This window comes from Anabrus simplex, chromosome X, assembly GCF_040414725.1.
Source record: "Anabrus simplex isolate iqAnaSimp1 chromosome X, ASM4041472v1, whole genome shotgun sequence".
NCBI lineage: Eukaryota > Metazoa > Arthropoda > Insecta > Orthoptera > Tettigoniidae > Anabrus > Anabrus simplex.
Window position 1 is genome coordinate 81555732 of NC_090279.1, and position 22454 is coordinate 81578185.

At 37.4% G+C, this 22454-nt stretch overlaps 1 protein-coding gene across 2 annotated transcripts in view; it reads left to right on the forward strand.

Annotated features, from left to right (window-relative positions):
* Positions 1-7406: 7406 nt before the first annotated feature.
* The window catches only part of LOC137503156 (uncharacterized), a 254576-nt gene continuing 239528 nt past the window's right edge, over positions 7407-22454 (forward strand). The window contains exons 1-3 of one of the 2 annotated variants that reach the window (XM_068230632.1): positions 7407-7489; positions 14848-14978; positions 17057-17152. In XM_068230632.1, the coding sequence (XP_068086733.1) occupies positions 14913-14978; positions 17057-17152 (162 nt within the window). In that variant the 5' untranslated portion in view covers positions 7407-7489; positions 14848-14912. Of the gene's footprint in view, positions 7490-7587; positions 7680-14847; positions 14979-17056; positions 17153-22454 lie in introns of those variants that run through there. The other variant, XM_068230633.1, reaches the window with a different exon arrangement.

Consider the following 22454-nt stretch of genomic DNA (forward strand, 5'->3'; position numbering starts at 1 on the left):
AACTTAGAAGACACACAGGGCGCCTCCTTGGAAACCGTGCCGCCTAATGGGGAAGGGTGTAACTTAGGAATACTGGCTCCTTCGATTACACTGTGATGCGCCGAGACGAAACGGCGAGTTGGTTTCACATTTTGCGGCCAACAGCCGCATACTTTAGCCGATGAAGGACGGGCGATATCAATGCGAGAGTTGGAAACAGAACTGAAGTATTCGAAAGGGTAATTGGTAAATGTGGGGAATACATGGAAGGTAATGGGAACGGGAAACGTTTGTTGGACTTCTATGCTAGTTTGTGTTTAGCTGTTACGAATATATTCTTCAAGCATAAGGCTATTCAGGTGGGGATCTGAGGGTAACAGATCCACAAAATATACTATATCTTAACCGATTTTAAATTCTGGAAGTCTGGCAGGAATGTATGAGTTTTACGTGGATTTTTCGGTGATACAGACCACTATCCGATCTGTAGTGAACAGAGTATCTCTAAGCCTAGGATACAGAAAATGAAATCTATCTGCAAACGAACAAGAGTAGAAAATCTCCAGGACGAGGAGATTAGACAGAAGTACATGGATATGATTAGTGAGAAGCTTCGAACAGTGGACAGTAAGCAGGTTCAGGATATAGAAAGTGAATAGGTGGCATACAGGGATGCTGTGGCAGGAACAGTAAGGGAATACCTAGGAACGCGTATGTGTAAAGGTAGGGAAAAGCGAACATCTTGGTGGATTGATGAAGTGACGGTAGCTTGTAAACGTAAAAAGAAGGCTTATCAGAAATGGCTCCACACAAGGGCTGATGCAGACAGGGAATTGCACGTAGTTGAATGAAACAGAGCGAAATAAGTAGTTGTTGAATCCGAAAAGTAGTCGTGGGAAGATTTTGGTAATAACCTGGAAAGACTATGTCAAGCAGCAGCGAAACCTTTCTGGACAGTAATAAAGAATCTTAGGAAGTAAAGGAAAAAGGAAATGAGCAGTGTTTTGGGTAATTCAGGTGAACTCATAATAGATCCCAGGGAATTACTGGAGAGTTGGAGGGAATATTTTGAACATCTTCTCAATGTAAAAGGAAATCTTCCTGGTGGTATCGCGAACAACCTAGCTACTGGGCAGGAAGAAAGTTATGTTGGTGAAATTACGCTTGATGAAGTGGAAAGGATGGTAAATAAACTCCGTTGTCATAAAGCAGCAGGAATAAATGAAATTAGACCCAAAATGGTGAAGTATACTGGGAAGGCAGGAATGAAATGGCTTTGTAGAGTAGTAGGATTAGAATGGAGTGTTGGTAAGGTACCTTAAGATTGGACAAGGCAGTAATTGCACCTATCTATAAGCAATGGAACAGGAAGGATTCCAACAACTATCGAGGTATCTCATTGATTACGTAGGGAACGGATTTATATGTAATTGTATATCTCTTTAGGCAGATATCTTTACGAATCATGACGCGTGGAGTTGAAAAATGGAGTATTTATTTTCCATATTTTTCCATATTTTTGAGTTTAGTACATATGTTCTATATTCTTCGTCATTAAAATCAATATAGTCCATATTTCGGTTAAAAAGTATTAAATCATATTAAATTAACAGTCATCTCAATAATGAAGAAATAAATTAAAAATCAATATTCGAAAAATTAATATTTTAAGTGGTGTGCAGGTCATTATCACGCCTGCCCAGGTCTGGGCTGATAAAATAAGCTGATAAGCGGTGCGAAGAAAGAGAGAGGTCTGGATCACACTTACAGCACTGATAAGCTGCATTACATAACATCGACTGTGTCTGTGCCATCATTTCGTAACTAGGACCGGGCGAGTTGGCCGTGCGCGTAGAGGCGCGCGGCTGTGAACCTGCACCCGGGAGATAGTAGGTTCGAATCCCACTATCGGCAGCCCTGAAGATGGTTTTCCGTTGTTTCCCATTTTCACACCAGGCAAATGCTGGGGCTGTACCTTAATTAAGGCCGCTTCCTTCCAACTCCTAGGCCTTTCCTCTCCCATCGTCGCCATAAGACATATCTGTGTCGGTGCGACGTAAAGCACCTAGCAAAAAATAATCGTAACTAGGGAAATCTCATTCATCGACGATGTGCTAGTTGTTTCCGGATTAGTTCGTAATTCGGGCATTCCCTTTGATTGCTTCATAACTCCATCTAGTTCACTACCAGTCTTCACAGTTTGAATTAGCAGTGAGACGGATCATAGTGTTCTAGTACGTTCAGTGTGTGCAGTTGTATATTGATATTCATTGAAGACATTAACATTGTTACAATATGCCTAAAGTAGCTCAGTCAACCAGTTTAAAATTAAAAAGTTACGTGTCAGAATTTAAAGAAGATGGTTTATCAACTGACAGTAAGATATTATTTTGTAATTTGTGTCATTGTGCAGTGACATCTACTCAAATATTCCTAGTGCAACAGCATGTTTCAACCAGTAAACACCAGGCTAACAAACAAGGATATTCCAAGCAGAGACAGTTGTTTCTGACACAACCAACTTCCAGTGTAACGTTCGAGTTCAACACCGATCTCTGCCGTGCTCTCATCTCTGCTGACATACCTCTCTTATAATCAGCGCTTCAGGGAATTCCTCAAGAAATATACCAAACGATCCATCCCGGATGAATCAACGTTCAGAAAAACGTACTGTTCAGCCATATACGATGAAACTGTTTGGAAGATAAGGCAAGAGATTAATGACGGTCCAATTTCGGTTTCCGTGGATGAGACAACAGACAAAGAAGGCAGGCTAATTGGCAACGTAATCATTGGCTCTTTAAGCGAAGATTATTGTAAACGGATTCTCTTACACTGTGATGTTCTAGAAAAGTGCGATAACAAAACTATAGCAAAACTGTTCAGTGAGGCGTTAAGTATAATAAAGTGTTACTTTTTATTAGCGATTCTGCACCTTATATGATGAACGCCGGAGAAGTATTATGTGCTGTATATCCAAGGATGACTCATTTAACATGTGTAGCACATGTCTTTCATCGTGTGGCTGAAGTGGTAAAAGGCAGTTACCCCAAGGTAAATTTATTGATTTCCTCAGTAAAAACAGTTTTTCTCAAAGCCCACAGAAGAGTTCATCTTTTGAAAGAAATGTACCCAGAGATTCCAGTGCCGCCTAAGCCGATTCTAACTAGGTGGGGTACGTGGCTGCAAGCGATTGAATATTATGTTGAATATATATAGGCTGTATTAAGAACGTTCTGCATACCATGGACTCTGAAGATGCAGCCTCAATTGAAGCCGCGAAAACAGTTGTTTGCGACATATATGTGAAAAATGACTTATGTTACATTCAGCATAATTTTTTTTATGCATCAAAATAACACTGAAAAGGATGCAAAACTCGCACCACCCACTTTCTGAAAGTTGTGAAATTGTGAATAAAACTGTGGAACAACTAAATCCTGCAAATGAAGCAAACTGTGCTTTCAAATAACCCCGGACAAAGGTTGCTGCAATGCTGTGTGGAGATTTAACTGTAAAATTAACACTGGATTGAACGCCAGCAGATATTGTGAAGTTGAATTATGCCCCCATTACGTCTTCCGATGTTGAACACAGTTTCAGTCAATATAAAACTGTCCTTACAGATAATAGATGGAGATTCACTTTGCAGCACTTAAAAGAACATTTTGTAATCCATTCTTTTGGTAACAGAGAATAAAATATTGTGTGTTCTTCAAATATATTAAAATGTGAAGTGCAACATTATGTTGCATGTAGATCTACTTTGTTTAGCTTCTTTGAACTTTGATAAAAATAGAAATGAATGTTATATGTGCAATTGTAAGTCCATATATAATTCCATATTTGAATAAAAATAACTAAATATATATGTACATATTTCAAAAAATATTAGTACATATAAATCCGTTCCCTGTATGATTACTATACCAAGCAAAGTATTCACCGGCATCTCGGAAGAGAGGGTGCGATCAGAGAGGAAGTTGCATGAAATCCAGTGTGGTTACAGAGCACGGAGGGTCTGTCAAGATCCAATTTTCAGTACGCACCAGGTGAATGCAAAATGTTAGGAAATGAATAGACAGCTGTGTATTGGTTTAGTATATCTAGAGAAAGCATATGACAGGGTACCGAGGGAAATGATGTTCACAATACTGCGGGGGGAATGACATTAAGGGTAGATTATTAAAATCAATCAAAGGCATTCGTGATAACAATTGGGCTCCAGTAAGAATTGATGGTAGAATGGGTTCTTGGTTCAGGATACTTACAGGGGTTAGACAAGGCTGTAATCTTTCTCATTTGCTCTTCGTAATTTACGAGGATCATCTGCTGAAAGGTACAAATTGGCAAGGAATGATTCAGGCGGGTGGAAATTTAGTATGCAGTCTGGCAGTCTTAATGGCAGATTGTGCCGAAAGCCTGCAGTCTAATGTTCAGGAACTTGAAAATAGGTGCAGTGAGTATGGAATAACAATTAGCCTCTCCAAGACTAAATTGATGTCAGTAGGTAAGAAAGTCAACGGAAGTGAATGTCAGATTGGTGATACAAACATGGAACAGGTAGATAATTTTAAGTACATTGTTGGTTGTTCCCCCAGGATAGTAATTGAGTAAGTGAGATTAAATCATGGTCTAGTAAAACCAATGTAGTGAGTTGGCAGTTGCGATCAACATTGTTCTGTAAGAAGGAAGTCATCTCCCGGACGAAACTGTATTTTCATCGGTGTGTTTCCAGACCATCTTTGCTTTACGAGAACGAAAGCTGGGTGGGCTCAGGATATATTATTCATAAGTTTGAAGTAACAGACATGAAAGTAGCGAAAATTGTTGCTTTTAAAACAGGTGGGAACAATAGCAGGAGAGTAGGCCTACTCGGAACTTGCAGATAAAGTCTAAGTTAGGAATGAACTTGATGGATGAAGCTGCACGCGTAAACCGTCTTCGGTGGTTGGGACATGTGCGACGAATGGAGGAGGATAGGTTACCTAGAAAAATAGTAGTCTCTATTATGGTGGGTAAGAGGAGTAGAGGGAGACCAAGATGACAATGGTTTGATTCAGTTTCTAACGATTTAATGATAAGAGGTATAGAATTAAATGAGGCCACGGCACTGATTGCAAATAGAGGATTGTCGCGACGTGCCGTTTTTGTAAATTCACAGAGGCTTGCAGACTGAACGCTGAATGGCATAACGGACTATAATGATAATGCATGTATATATGTATTACAAGCCGTACGATTTTATTTCCGTTAGTGTACGAAGAATTGGATCGTAAAGTTCAGGCAGTTGATTCCTCCTTCCATGGCTGTCCACATTCGTTTAGACTTACGGACCTGCTTTCGTATTCTCTTTCTTTCACCCGGAGAGGTTCCTTCTCAATTATATATCCTCTTTGAGCCAGACATAGCGGGACACAAGGTTCTTAAACACTGCTAAAGGTTGGGCCCAACGCGAACCGAGCTGCTATTGGTTAACGAAATGACGTCACAGTAGGAGCAAAGCAGCCGAGCCCGGAGCGCGCAAATCAGTAAGAATCTCATAATATCAGCTAATATTACAGTTTCTCAGAACTAATTGCAGACCAGACATAAAGATTACTGCAGTTATAAGATAGAAAACGAGTACAGCATAGTAACTTTTCATGATTTCCATTACGAATAAGGCGTAAACATGACGGCACTCTAACCAACGCTTGAAATTTATTAACATTTCAAAGTTCCTCTATTTAGTTTGAGGAAGGTTACGCGCTTTCAAGTCTGTAAACATAAATATTTAGAGATATGAAATCTTTGTCATATTAAGTCTTTACAGCAGAAATTCCGTGATGAACTACCGTATGTTAACATACGATATACTGACTCACTTCCGCAGGTATGGAGTTTAAAGCTTAACACATACTGTAACAGCAGGAGAAGTAAGTTTATATTCGAAACCATGCATAGATAGTCCTGGAAAACCTACAGCCTATTTTCCAGTCTTTGACCGGGTCAGGGATGTAATGAATGAACCACATATAGGCTGTTATTACAATGGGGTCGCCACTCCCGAAGTGATTTATTAATGACTGATCAATGCTATGAAATGATAATGGAAAGTGTTGCTGGAATGAAGGATGACAGGGAAAACCGGAGTACCCGGAGAAAAACCTGTCCCGCCTCCACTTTGACCAGCACAAATCTCACATGGAGTGACAGGGATTTGAACCACGGTATCCAGTGGTGAGAAGCCGACGCGCTGCCGTCTGAGCCACGGAGGCTCCGCATAGATAGCACTTCATTAGAACACAGTCCTACCTGTGAGATTAGATGTCATGAAGTGGTTGCTTTTGAAGATGAAATCCACTGTCGTGCCTTTCGCCGGTGAACTGCTATGGATTTTTCAGTTCTTGTCCGAATGTTCATTTGTCGTATGCGTATAAATATTCTCGTTCTAACATACATTTTTAATAGATATTTCAGGTGGTACAGCGGGGAATTTACTGAGAAATTATTTGACACACTTTGCGTATAATACAGTATTAGGTATGTGTCATAGTTCAGCACGTCCGTGAGTGTCCCTGAAAATTAACTCAAATTCCTTTATTTGGTTTACCATTCTAACGATGGAACGAGTAGACCTCCCCGAGATAACATTTGTATCCATCCCACAGGGGCTGTACCAGAAGAAATGGAAAGCATTTCCCCAATGGGACTTCACATTGACCTGTCATATTTTCTTTCACGGTTGGTGATGTAGCCGGCGAGGTACCGAAATCCCTTTGCTGAACAATCAGGTGTCGCTGTAGATAGCGGTGAATCTTCTTTTCTTTTTTTGCTATTTGCTTTACGTCGCACCGACACAGATAGGTCCTATGGCGACGATGAGACAGGAAAGGCCTAGGAATGGGAAGGAAGCGTCCGTGGCCTTAATGAAGGTACAGTCCCAGCATTTGCCCGGTGTGAAAATGGGAAACCACGACAAACCGTCTTCAGGGCTGCCGACAGTGGGGTTCGAACCCACTATCTCCAAATCACTGGATACTGGCCGCACTTAAGCGACTGCACCTATCGAGCTCGGTCGGTGAATCTTTAACGGCACAGTTTTCTATCGCAATGATACTGTACAATGAACACATAAATTTCACTCCAGCTACTATTACACTGTTCACGCAACTAACGAAAAGAAAATATGTGTACCTCACTGCACGAAACACAGCAACTTAACGAGATCTCACAGAAACGAACTAAGACACACACACACTACGCAAAATACAGTAGGCCACTATATAAACCAACAGCAATATACGGAAAGAAATTACGTATAGTTATTACGTGGAAATCCTTTCTTTATAAGACAGACATACATAAACAATGAAATGAGATACACATGCGGTTGTATGCTACACAGTCACGGTGCTCCTGTGATGACGTCACGAGCAGGACGAGGGAAAACTAACATCTACTGCACAACCAATCTGGGCCACCCGTGAGCGGGATATTGCACTCAGTGCCGCCAGTGCCCTTTTCAGTAAGTGTCTCATACTACGATTGTAGACATTACGAATGTGTTCAACTACAACTCTCCCCACAGTTGTGTATTTTAGTATATATGAGTGTTACAGTGTGATTTATTACAAGTATTGGAACTGTGTGATATAACAAGCCCATTCACATTTCAAGTAGCGGAAGAAGTGTCTCACACTCTGTAGTTGTCACAAGTAATACATCCTTTCCTAAATTCAGCCTGTTCTACTGACTGTTACAAATCAAATTTGTTCTTCAAGAGTTTGTTTTTAGTGATTAAACAACATTCAAATATCGGGTTTTGTTTCGAAGTGGCTGGTATGTTGTTGTATAAGGCCAATTCTACAGCTTATTCCGCTAAGGAAGCTACGGATTTTCTTCATTGCGGAATTGTGATTTATGTCTTTTTACACTGCGTCCACAACCTCTAACATATTGTCGGTAATGTTCAAGTTCAATAATGTACATTCGCTAAATGCATAGATCTTAAGTGAGAATATTAGAAGTTAATATTAATCCTTCTCAGTTTCAGCTTTCTACATATTTTTAATATTTAAAGTTATTAATTTTCTTAAATTTTATTTTTAATTAAGCATTAAAAATGAATACGCATATAACTAGCTTGCTTTAGAAAACTCCCAGCCTTTGCGTTGCAAGTGCCTGCAAGTTGTGTGTAGTAGCAATCTATCATGTATCTAAATTTGGTGGAATGAGGATTTTTTTTCTGAAGAGCAACGCAGATGAAGAAATGCGGATGGTAGTTAGACAAAAAATTGCAATATTTAGTGTGTAATTTTAATTACCGGTATTGTTTTGCTGTGTTTTTTACCTCTGTGTGCAATTTTATAGTTAGGCTGTGAATGTTGAGTTGTTCATTACTCTGTATGATGCGACATATGGTAGTAGGGTTCATATTCTTGCGAGGTTTCCATTTAGGATATCTGTATGTTCTTTTATCAGTGTTGTTATGGAGATTCTTCTGTATCACATCAATACCCCGCAGCAGCTATTTCTGGTATGTTTTTGTGATGATTTAGGTTACAGTAGGCTGTCTCTCTGATTTATTGCTGTGTAAATGATTTTCAGGAGTGAGTGGTGGTGAGATTGCATGGGGTCGAATACTAATATCTGCAGCCCTGAAAAACGTTTCCGTGCTTTCCCCATTTTATCATTAATTAACCTTAATTAATGCCACTGCATACCTAATCTTAACCCTTTACCTTGGAGTTGTTAGTGCAACAATAAACTGCTGGCAGGAATGGAAGAACAATCTTCAGGAATAAATTCTGGCTGTGGAAACTATAAACGGTATTCAGAACAAGTAAACACGGCACATTTCAGTATTGTCCCCTGTAGTAAAATATACAAAATACAATTCAGCATAGTTTCCTGTATAGCCTACATAGAAATCTGTTCCCTGGCAATTTGTAAGAATCGACAAAATTAGCCACAGGAACGAAGCTTGTATTACCTGTAGGAGAAATTGTAGTTTTCATTGTTTGTGCAGTATGTTTACATTTACAGTAAAATATCACAAAGTGACTAATGAACACTGCAATTGGGTGAAATGAATTCTCTGGGGCACTACTCGAGGTATTCAACATATAAAGTTAAAAATTTCATGATTTTCCCGTATCGAATAGAGAAACACACAATATTAAACAGAAGGAAGGATCCACTTTTCAATACTCCGTTGTTAAGTTGTGATCACTTTGTTAATTGTTTTTAGACATTTATGACTTAATTTTTGCACTGCTTTGCCAATTGGCTGATGATGACACTTCAAATGTGTTGAAACCGGTCTCAAACGAACAAGTTGTAACCTCTATTTGGTTCAAGTTAAAACGGAGTATTGAAAGGTGGATCCTTCCTTCTGTTTAATATTGTGTGTATTCAACATAGACAATTTTCGTACCACCTGCGAAACAATAAAAACTGCTTAACATTTAAACCACTCGTTTGACATGGAACTCCCTACAAGGGGCTCTCTGTTAAACACCACTTGGTTGTGTCATTAGACATGACATGCATAGAAAAATAAAGAAAAGGCACTTAAGTAAAGTTTGCTGGCATTGTTCGTTGAAATGAGCTGATAGCAGTATTGTATAAACTTTTGTCTTCATTTCAACAGAATTTTCTTCATTTTCCATTTCCAGTCTTCTGTGTAGAAATGTGAATCAAGAACCTCCTCAGTTTTTCTCTCTCCACCACTCCTTTCCTTCCTCGAATATTTTTTCTAATTTTACTCCACTCTTCTCTGTACTCTCCTTACCGTATCCATTCACCCCTTTCTGGGCATTCTCCAATGTCATTCTCCTATGACTTTCTCTGTAAATAGTTACTGTGGAACTCTATCCTCTTCCATTCTCATCATGTGTCCATACCATTTCAGCTTATGTGTCTCTATCTTGCCTTTCAGTTCAGGGAATCCAATTCACTCCCTCATTTCTATGTTTCTGACTTTATCCCTTTATGCCCTCCCTATTATTTCTCTAAAGAATTTCATCTTGGCCTCTTGCATTCTGCATTCATCATGTATTTTTTTTGTCCATGGTGTGTAATACATTGGGTGCAAAATTTTCTTGCATTCCGTTGGATGTCCCAGTTACAGACTATACATCTCACACATTGGTAAAACTCATTGGCTTGTTCAAGTCTCTATCCAGTTTCTTAATTTATTTTCCCATCACCGGGCGGGTTGGCCGTGCGCGTAGAGGCGCGCGGCTGTGAGCTTGCATCCGGGAGATAGTAGGTTCGAATCCCACTATCGGCAGCCCTGAAGATGGTTTTCCGTGGTTTCCCATTTTCACACCAGGCAAATGCTGGGGCTGTACCTTAATTAAGGCCACGGCCGCTTCCCTCCAACTCCTAGGCATTTCCTATCCCATCGTCGCCATAAGACCTATCTGTGTCGGTGCGACGTAAAGCCCCTAGCAAAAAAAAAAAATTTTCCCATCTTCTTCAATTATTCTCCCTGAATAATTGAAGCTTTCCACAACTTCTAATGGTCTTCCATCTACTTCAATATTCCCAATTCCTTCTCTATTACCTCTCGTCACCACTACTATCGTACTCTTTTCCACACTGATTTTCGTTCCATATTCCTCCATCTCCTGATTCCTTACATTATCTTGTTCTTGTCCTTCCATTTCATCTTCTCCACATATTACTGTCTTATCTGTAAAGAGTGAGGCCTTTGCCTCCTTGGTTCCCATTTATTTGTTGTATACTCTTATGGATTTCATAAATGATTGTAATTAAGATTGGAGGGGATAAAACACATCCATTTTGAAGTTCTGTTTCTACTTTGAACCAGTTTGTTTGTCCTATCTTAGTATTCATACTACTTACTCACTATTCGTTCATGGCTTTTATATTATGTTCTTCACCTCTCCCTGCCTTCTTTCTTATCAATGCATCCGAGACCACTTGCCATGGTACACTGACATATGCCTTCTCAATATCGATAAATATCATCACTGAATCCAGCCTAAATTCCCATCTGTTCTCCGTCACGTTCTTTAGATTGAACAGATTAAAAACTTTTAAAATTATGTTTACACTAAATATGGAGTATGACACCATATGTAAGTGAAACACAGATAATAACTGGTGCCAAGAAAAACAGAGTTTGAAGGCTTTTAAATGCCGTGTTATCAGAAGTTCTTGAAGATCATTTTGATAGAACATGTCTCAAATAAAGAGATAGTGAATAAGTTTAATGAGAGGAGAATTGTTTGAGAGAATTTGATCCTGGGAAGGAAAATTTTGATAGGACACATCTCAAAGAACTGAACTTGTTCAGTTAGTTTTGAAGCCGATTGCAAAGGATAAAAATGGTAGGAAGATTCCAGTATATGGACCCCGGTGATCAGAGTGATCTGCAGACCGTACAGTCACTGAATTTTCAAGAAAGGTCATCTTGTTGCGTTTTCAGTTGCATATAAAACTGTATGTTAGATAGCTATTAATACGATATAAGGTGTCATGTAATCCTTTTTATTTTCACTATTGGCTTTACGTTGCACCGACACAGATATGTATTATGGCGACGATGGCACAGAAAAGGGCTGGGAGTAGGAAGGAAGCGGCCGTGGCCTTAATAAAGGTACAGTCCCAGCATTTGCCTGGTGTGAAAATGGGAACCCACGGCAAACCATCTTCAGGACTGCCGACAGTGGGGTTCGAACCCACTATCTCCCGAATACTTGATACTGTCCGCACTTAAGCGACTGCAGCTATCAAGTTATTATCTATAAGCTTCATTTCTGTATTGATTGGTATCACACTATAAAAATAATTAAAAAGTCGCCACCTTATCAATACAAGATTTATTTACTTCAAAATTAGTAAATTAGGTCAAGACCGGTTTCGACCCCTAAGGGATCATCTTCAGTTGACACATATATAAAAAAGATATTTACAAAAACATCACATGTAAAATATTAATCTTTCAGTTAATTCAATGTTGGTGGGTACATCTTAGTTTTGAAAGTACGTGTGTGAGATTTATAGGCTCACTATGTCTAAATTATTGCATATATAGGTCCTATACTTCTTTATATACAGTGTCAAAATTATTACATTCAATATAATTTATCTATTTGATGAAAACAATAGCAAATTGCTTTCTAAAATGGTAAAGTGTGTACATTTTTAGTTTAAAAGTACATGTTGTTTTTTACATGTTGTCATGTTACAATTTATATTACAAAGTATAAAATAAAATTATTCTTGCATTTGTGCACATTGATAATAGTGAGACTATAGTAGGGTCTTCAAAAATATACTGTTGTTTGAGGTATGTCACTGTATATCTGCTTTTTGAAATGTCAATAGCCTGATTACATTCTTATATATAAGTTATGAAGTTTCACTTTTTATAGTTCGGTCTAATGGAAGAAACATAGAATAACCTTGTTAATGTAGATTCTTCATGACTAAAATGGTATATAGTACCTTATTAAAATAGATCCTTAATACTAAAATACAAGTATGTGGTACCTTCTGTGCTTGTTTTATATATTAAAATAGGGTTTACATTTATTCACATTAGTTCTATGGTTTGTTACCATTTGTAAATTTATGGTCTAATATGAAGGCCAGTTGGAAATATTTGAAGTTAGTCTGATGGGAATAGTTCAATCCCTTGTTTAGATTGTTTATTTTTGCCGCTTGTTAGGTACAAGCATGGGATAATCTTGTTAAAATGAACTCTTCCTAAGTAAAATATAGGTATATGGTAGCTTATTAAAATAAATTTTTGCATTAAAAGTGCTAATTTTTAGTGCTATATGTGCACATTTTTCAAATGTAAGAAAGGTTTAACATAGGTTAACAACAGTACTATGGGTTGTTACCGTTTGTGAGATTGTAATCTGATATAACTGGTCAGTTAGAATGTATGAAATGTTTACATACATAGGACTGGATACATATTTATACTATACTGCTTTGCCTCGTTTTACAAGTGAATTACGTAGTGTAGTATAGTATATGTTGCAATTTTGTAAGCTGCTGCTGTTGTTGGAGGTATCTTGAGATTCTGTATGTCGTTAAGAAAACATTTTTCTTCTTTTCGCGTGTCGTTACCAGTTAAATGGGTGACGATCATGAAATGGAGTACGTTTGAAATGTCGTGCGTCTTGATAGAGTTGCACAACAAACGTGCGACATTTCAAACGTACTCCATTTCACGATAGTCACCCATTTAACTGGTAACGACACGCGAAAAGAAGGAAAATGTTTTCTTAACGACATACAGAATCTGAAGATAACTCCAACAACAGCAGCAGCTTACAAAATTGCAACAAATACTATACTACACTACGTAATTCACTTGTAAAAAGAGGCAAAGCTGGATAGTATAAGTATGTATCTGGTCCTATTTATATAAACATTTCATACATTCTAACTGACCAGTTATATCAGATTACAATCTCACAAACGGTAACAACCCATAGTACTGTTGTTAACCTATGTTAACCCTATCTTACATTTGAAAAATGTGCACATATAGCACTACAAATTTGCACTTTTAATGCAAAAATTTATTTTAATAAGCTACCATATAGCAATATTTTAGTTATGAAGAGTTCATTTTAACAAGATTATCCCATGCTTGTACCTAACAAGCGGCAAAAATAAACAATATAAACAAGGGATTGAACCATTCCCATCAGACTAACTTCAAATATTTCCAACTGGCCTTCATATTAGACCATAAATTTACAAATGGTAACAAACCATAGAACTAATGTGAATAAATGTAAACCCTATTTTAATATATAAAACAAGCACAGAAGGTACCACATACTTGTACTTTAGTATTAAGGATCTATTTTAATAAGGTACTATATACCATTTTAGTCATGATGAATCTACATTAACAAGGTTATTCTATGTTTCTTCCATTAGACCGAACTATAAAAAGTGAAATTTCATAACTTATATATAAGAATGTAATCAGGCTTTTGACATTTCAAAAAGCAGATATACAGTGACATACCTCAAACAACGGTCTATTTTTGAAGACCCTACAATAGTCTCACTATTATCAATGTGCACAAATGCAAGAATAATTTTATTTTATACTTTGTAATATAAATTGTAACATGACAACATGTAAAAAACAACATGTACTTTTAAACTAAAAATGTACACACTTTACCATTTTAGAAAGCAATTTGCTATTGTTTTCATGAAATAGATAAATTATATTGAATGTAATAATTTTGACACTATATGTAAAGAAGTATAGGACCTATGTAAGCAATAATTTAGACATAGTGAGCCTATAAATCTCACACATATACTTTCAAAACTAAGATGTACCCACCAACATTGAATTAACTGAAAGATTAATATTTTACATGCAATGTTTTTGTAAATATCTTTTTTATATATGTGTCAACTGAAGATGATCCCTTAGGGGTCGAAACCAGTCTTGACCTAATTTACCAATTTTGAAGTAAATAAATCTTGTATTGATAAGGTGGTGATTTTCAAATTATCTTTATCGTGCAGCTATCAAGCTCGGTCATGTAATACCAGGGGTCCTTTGACTATGATCTTGATATCGACAGATAAGTTAAATTATATTTCCTATGGAAGTGATCACTGTTTTAGAAATCATATAAAACTGCAGGTCCTTAGCTTTGATTGAAGTATCAGTCATAGAAAACTTGAGGTCCTATAGGTATGATCATAATATCAACTGTCATGTAAAATTTCGGGTTTTTTGGTATGATCATAATATTGATGTTCTTATAAAATGAGACAATTGTTGCTTAGTTTGTTGACAAACACCATAAGTATCAATGACATCAATAAGGTAATATATTTTTCTGGCTTATGTTTCAGTGTATGGTCAGTGGAAGTAATCAACCATACCAGTACCTTCTAACTACTTCAGTTTGCAGTGCAAAATGGACCTGGAAGCAAAAATCAAAGAGGAACCAGCCTGGCTTGAAGGAAAAACAACTGCATCACTTGTAAGTCTCATTCCAGATAACTTTACAGAGGTCAGAAATTAACCCTTAATAGCTGAATAAGTTTGGCAGGGGCATAATTTTCTATGTGCTTCCTCAGTATTAACACCAGCAGTCACCAATTGCTGAATGAGCATCTATGCGTAGTACAACTCTGTTTTGCTTATTTGTCTGGGAATACACCACAACGCACTACACAAAGCTGCCAACTTTTAGGAACTTAAGGTTGGGCTTGGATTAGTCTGTACTTTTTACTGTCAGTATCGAAATTACTTTGGTTTAGGGGTTGCACTTTTTTATTTTTCCCCTCTGATTAAAATAGAGGATGGTTGGCCAATTGTACTTTAAAAAACTAATATCCTCCTAAACTACTGCACCAGTATTAGCACCACATGTTAAAAATTATTACTCCTACCATAATTAGTGTAGAAGAAGTTAAATCACAAATCTTTCATTAGTGTTTTTGAGCCTGGATACACCAGTCTCCTAAACAAAATGTCAACACAGGTGTGATTATTCTGGGTTACCCTCACATCCACAATGTGCTGGAAGATATTATTATGTGTTTTAAGGAACGAGCAGATTTGCCTATGACATACGAGGGATGAAATAGCTCAAAATCTGAATGTACGTTCTCTCAAAATAAGTATTTTGCTCAGATGTTGAATTCTTCTAGAAAGACAGAATAGTGATTAGTTAATTTTATCGTGGTTTCCCATTTTCACACCAGGCAAATGCTGGGGCTGTACCTTAATTAAGGCCATGGCTGCTTCCTTCCAACTCTTAGGCCTTTCCTATCCTATCATCGCCATAAGACCTATCTGTGTCGGTGCAGCATAAATCCCCTAACAAAAAAAATGTTCATTTTATTCCTCAAATACAGGTCAGATTCTATGTTATATAGAGAACCATGTCTAAGGGCTCTAGAATGTATGATTTCTGAGAATGATTTCTTTTATCTGCCCCTTCTTAATGGGCTCTGACACTTTAAGGACTTAAGGCACATTAAACAGATTTTTTTCTTTACTCTTTGTCATTATTTCCCTGTCCTTTTTGTGCATCCTTTTCATCCATTCCTTAGTTCAGCTACTCTTCTCTTCTGTATTGAATGTGTTAAGTTGGCATATTCTAGAACTTGTTACTTTAATTCACTTTTATTAGTTACTTAATTTACATGAGAACGTAAGCTTTTAATCACAGTCCCTCCTGTAATGCTGACAAGGTTTTATGAATCTAAGAGTGAAATTTAAATGTCCCATAGTAGATCATAACAGATCTTCTGAAACTGCAGATATTAACTCCAACACTGCTGATTCTCCACTGACGGTGTCCTCATCCCCTCAGCTCCTCACAGAACACTAGATAACATGCTTATAGTAGTGCAATATTTCATTCCTAGCTGCTTTGACTTTGGGTTACATCACATCTTTCACTGTTATATGACTGTGATAAGTCTGCTTCTTTCATGTTTATGTTTTTTATTATACACTTGGAAGCATTGAAATTTGCTGTTTCAAAAAGAACTGTATTAATGTTTTATGTAGCCCCTGTGATCTCTTCAAAACCATAGTAGAGAATGTGATTCCATTATTTCTAGTAATTTTAATCTCTCTATAAACAAACTGTATGCCGAGAACAAAAAATCATTTAGAAATGTAACGCTTGTAATTGGTTCAGACAACTTTTATCATTTGATTGATATGATTGATCATATGAAAACAGTTCATACAATTTAGTGTTTGTGCGTATGGCTGCGTCCTTCCAAATTCTGTGTGAGATAGCCCCCATTCCATCTCTGGTATTATATCTTCTGGTATGGCTAGAAAACATTTTGCATTTTATATTTTGTTCTCAGTCTCATCCTTTCTCTGACATAAGGAGTGAGCAAGAATAGTAACACCATTCTCAGTACAGCCTTTGGTTATAACAATCCTCTTCTGGTAGAAATCTTCCTTAAACATTAGTGAAATTTTGAAAGTGACTGTAATACTGAAAATTAATGAATTTAGATGATCATTTGTAGGTGACTGTATTTGTAGATGTGTGTTATGAGCATACCTAATATTTCTTATTTTCCACAGGAAAATTTTGAACATGTATCAGAAGTGATAGCTCTGAAAGAAGAAGTTAAATCAGAGTTAACCGAGCCAGAGTCATCGCAGGAAGACTCTCTTGAGGTAATGTATATAATTTGATAATCCATCGGCAGATAATGGAAATGGATAGAAAATAGCTCAACAGATAGCAGGGTTTGATCCATCTTTTTAGTGCACATGGTTGATAGTCCTACCGATAATATACTTCCATCTTTTTAGTGCACATGGTTGATAGTCCTACCGATAAAATACTTTTTTATGAGATTGACTGTTTACATATCTAGTTTTCACTTTTCCTTCAAGTTGTTCCACGATCTTGCGTTATGAATTGTGTAGCAGTTAGGATTATTCCAAAGAACTCTACTTTATGTCATTTGGTAGCTGGTATCATTCCTACTAATACTTTTGAATTTGTTAATTAGTTTTGAACACAAAGTAGCTGAAAGGTACATTCTTTTGTTACTGTTACAGAATATTTTACTAGTAGTTTCCAAATGAAACACCTTTATTATCTTATTGATTATATTAATTATTGTTTTCTAAATAATACAGTAATTTATTGATACAAGTTGCAGGTGATATGCTTGTTTACTGTGATTGTTTGCTTGTATACTACACACATTGTAGCCATCTCTTGGCAAGTGAAAAATATTCTTTTTCTCCCTAATGTGGTCTGCGATGGTACTAGTCCAATGTGACTTATAATATTTGTACCGGGAGGTGCACCTCAACCCCGCACATTGAAAAGAAACGCCTTAGGGAACACTATCTATCGAACAAAACTTGAAACCACTAATGCATAAAGTTGGGACATTGATCAGAAGATGTCACTACTGAATAACTGAGTATGTTATTTCAATGTTTCCTAAACTGACTGGATTTCTTTGTTTTGTTTTGGTGTACATCAAAAAGTTTGTATTTTTCTCCATAGATGTCCCCACACAAAGCTATGGTCATGCACTCTGGTGCAAGGTGGAATAATTACTGATTTAAAGCAGTTTTGGGTTTATAAGTTTTTTCAACTAAATTTACTTTCATTTATTTTGATACTTCAATGTTTTGCAACACTTCCTTCTCATCCCGCCAGCTTTGAAGTCTGGCCAATCACAAATTTTCTGTATTTATTTTTCAGCCAATCATAAGCTTCTTGTAACTTTTTGAGTATCAAATAAAATGAGAGGGTGTGGTCAGATTTTGCCCAGAGCCTTCTCGAACCCTCCCCTAGAGTATGAAAGACGCGGCTTTTTCTAGTTACCTTGTCTTATTCTCGTCAAATTTCTGACTGTGTGTTAAGACAGGAGGCCTAATTCTTTGGCAGGCAGAACGTCAGCCCAGGTAATGGCCACCATTTTTCTATATCTGTAGCTGTCTCCTTAAACTCATAGGAGGGGAAGCTTCTAATGTTTAACTATGTAATCATCTGTTTTCAAAAATGTAAGCTTTCATTCTGCTAATGTAAAATTTCATACAGACTTAAACTGTAAATTGGGGATAGAGAGTGTGTTACCCTCTCGAATTCCCCTTCAGTTTATCTTGAGCTGGCTACGATTTTGTAACCTTTTTCTTCTGTAAATCACTCATTAACTTCTCTTTCGAGTCACCTCAGTTGTGTAGAATTAGCCTCTGCATCATTGGGCCACAAGCCCAAGTAGGGTTTCAAAAGTTGGTTTTCAAGGAGTGCAAGTTTACGACTGCATACATTTTGAGTTTGGACCAGTAATATAACCTGTTGTTCTCTTCCATGAAGGCCCAGTAGTATTGGTACTAGATGCCACTGTGTAAAGGAATTGTAGGTTGTGCCTAGAGATGCCAGAAATTGTATAGTTTTGTGTAATGTTTCCTTCAGTAGGCTGTAAGGAATTGGGAGCACAGCATCCTTGGTTGAATTTAAAGAGCATGTAAACTCTTGTCTGATATTGGTGCAATTTTCAGTCGGGCCTTTGGAAGGCCGTATGTGTAACGTTTGGTGCACGGTGCTCTGGAACTGTGTCTTGGGAGATATCTCTCATTATCTAACCAAACGCAACATTTGTGACGTTGTAAACTTTGTTTTAAAGTTTAAATTAATCTTTGATATCGTAGATAGACCCATTAATGCTGACACCTTCTTTCACCTCTCGGCGTTCCACAGATAATCTCGGAACAATATTACTTAAACATGCAATGAATAAATAAGCCATTGAAGAGTTATCTTGCCTTTGTTTTTCATACTTCGTAAGATATAGTGTTTGTGAATAGACCTTGTAAGTTCACCATTACTCACCTGAACATTCGTTACATGAATAATTCATCATTACCAGGATGCACATTTGATCACTGTCATCGTCGACTTCATAGCAGGCGTGTCATCTTCTTTTACTATCACTATGTTGCTATGGGGTATTTCATTGCCCATTTATTGAGATATTCATTTCACCATCTCATCCAGGAGATCTGGGTTAGCTGCTGAAAATATAGCCATGTGGGCAAGGTTGTGATGAGAGAGGAAGTATAATCATGACCAGAGAGTGTAGTAATTGGCTCTCCTATAAGGAAAGGGGATGTAGTTAGGTAAGAAGTGTCAAAAGGTTCATCATTTAGCTTTGGTGAGTGGATGTATGTGTTTCAAGAATGGTACATTCTTTATTGGTGAAGCGATAAGAATCCATCACTTGTCTGGGGCGTTAAATCAGACTCATGACAGCTGCTTCCTAGATTCCACCAAAGTGTGGTGTTGCAGGAGGGATGAAATGCCACATCAGTCCCATGCCTGCAGTTGTGCGAAGAGTTGGTTTTCTGAGGGTTATTTTGCAGGAAGGCCTTGATTTCTGTAGCTGCTCCATTGAAGTTTGTGCCATTATTGCTGTAAATGTTTAGGGGTTGACCTCTGTGAGAACTAAGTTGATAAAGTGCGGAGAGAAATGTTGTTGTGGTGAGATCGGGTATCATGTCTAAGTAGAGAGCCTTATTAGCTGGCAGTCTGGTCTTGTTTGATTTCACACAATTTTTTTTATTAGATTTGGGCCTGCATAGTCTGTTCTAGTTTTGAGGAAGGGGTATGTTGGGGTTAAAGGCACCATTTTGGTATTTCTCATTAATTATTCCTCTATGTAACACTTTGCATAGAGTAATCAGGATCCTGATTTTTATTCCCCCAGGCGTGAGATCACGGCTGATGATGCGTATGCAATGGGCGAAACATAAATTAGTATGACACGATGTAACATCTGAGATGTGTATGAGTGTGGCTTCTTTTTGTTCCCCTTTCTGAAGAGATCGTAAACTTATCTCTCAGAGTGTTGAGTGCCAGGATGAAGTAGTCCAAGGTGTTCTGCCATCATAATTATATTTGTGAGGTGATACAGAATTTCTAATATTTCCAGTCCACTAGTATTGGAGTATTGTGCAGTCATCCACTGACAAGAAGATTGCCTTCTTGATCTATGGATGAATAGTCTTTATATGAGTTGTTAGTTTCCTGCACAACATTAATATAATATTTGTGTGAAGGGTTCAACTCCGATACAAACAGTGGACTTTAATTTCACTCCGTTGGTTGTTTACAACAATCTCAGATAATTATATGTTACAAATCTCATGACTGGTCCATATTGAAATGTACATTAAATCAACGAGGTTACAAAAGTTTATTGAAATCCTCGTATTCAATACACATTGGGTTCTTAAAATTAATAATTTCATCTTGTCATACTAATTTAAGGGGACATGTTTCGCCCATTGCATGTGCATCATCAGCCGTGATCTCATGCGTAAGGGATTAAAGTCATAATCCTGATTACTCTAGTCAAAGTGTTACATAGAGGACCTTGTGTTATAAAAAGGAGGAAACTTAGTCCCATGCCTGCAGTTGTGTGAAGAGTTGGTTTTCTGAAGGTTGTTTTACAGATAAGTCTTGATTTATTTAGCTACTCTGAAGAAGTTTGTGCCATTATCGCTGTAAATGTTCAGCCTACAGCCAACAGCGCATAAGCTCAATGTTCTGCCCATCTTCTCTCCCCCGCCTCAATACCATAGAGATACAATACAAGAAGTGCAAGTGTCATTTGTTCTGACGCTACAAAGGCAACTAGTTCATACCAGAAAGGTTGACGGTGTAGGTAAATGTATACACAGTGTTTTTCACAAAATGTTACCCTTTTTTCTGTGATCTTAAATATCGTTCTACCCTCCTCTCATTACTGATTCTTCATTACACATCCCTCTGTAGTCGGTTTCAACATTAAAGCTGTAGCCAACTTCAAGCATGAGTGTCTCCACTTGACTAATTCGACAAAAGGAGGTTACCACATCAACTAATAAAAACATACACAGCAACACACGGTCATGAACCTTTTTTCACTTTAACGAAAATAAAAAGTGAGTGGCCTCCCCATACAAATATGGGTTTGATGCTGCTTGTTGTTTTAAGGGGCCTAACGTCGAAGGTCATCGGCACAAATAAGGGTTTAACAGGGTGTCCACCTGCATGGATAACCGCAAATCAGGGAATGTCAGAGAATTCGATTAATAGCGGGAAAACCAGGAAATGTCAGGGAATTCAGAAAATATCTGGAAATTCGTTCTTCGGCCAGATAAAATGGACATACCTTATTTATCCCTTAATAGAAGCACATTTTTTAATTTTTATAACACTAATCTTGGGTAGGCTTATGTCTTTTATGCCAGGAACAAATTGTAAAGGAAACTGAATAAACATTCAAACAAAACCAAGTGTGATATTGAATGTTAAGTAACCAATAGCTTCAGTAGCTATATGGGTAGCCTATAGCGCTCTGATCGGTTGATCCAATTTTCAATGTTTTGATTTGCTTACTATTGTATATTCTGTGTTGTTGCTGAATGGAGAGGCCTATATTGCGTTTTCAGCTTTCTAATAGCTTAAATATATGGCTTCCACAGCGAAATATGCACATGGACAACAGATGACTCTGTTTGTTTACTATGTAATGACGTTTGCGATAGTCACTACCTCGTAAAATGTAAAAAGAGACAAAAAACACTGACTGAATGCAGGTAAGTGTGAAAATCACTTGAACTTAATACTCATTCAAGTGCTCATTGCTATTGCGATTATTATTATTATTATTATGATTATTATTATTATTATTATTATTATTACAATTTTTAAATGTGCTGATGTAGGTAAACCTTGTGTAAATGCGTAATGCATCGTGACACCATTCGGGCCGCACCATGTTGAGTTTCTAACCTATCTGATGAAATGGTTCGTCTCGGACGTGGGTGAGTGAGGCTCCTCAGTAATCAAGTGATTTGAAGGTGTTATACAGCAGTGGAAGTGATAAAAACTTGTGGCAGTGTTACGTTTGTATTTATGAATCATACCAACACATTTTTTCGGTATTGTTCTCTTTCTTCCAAATTT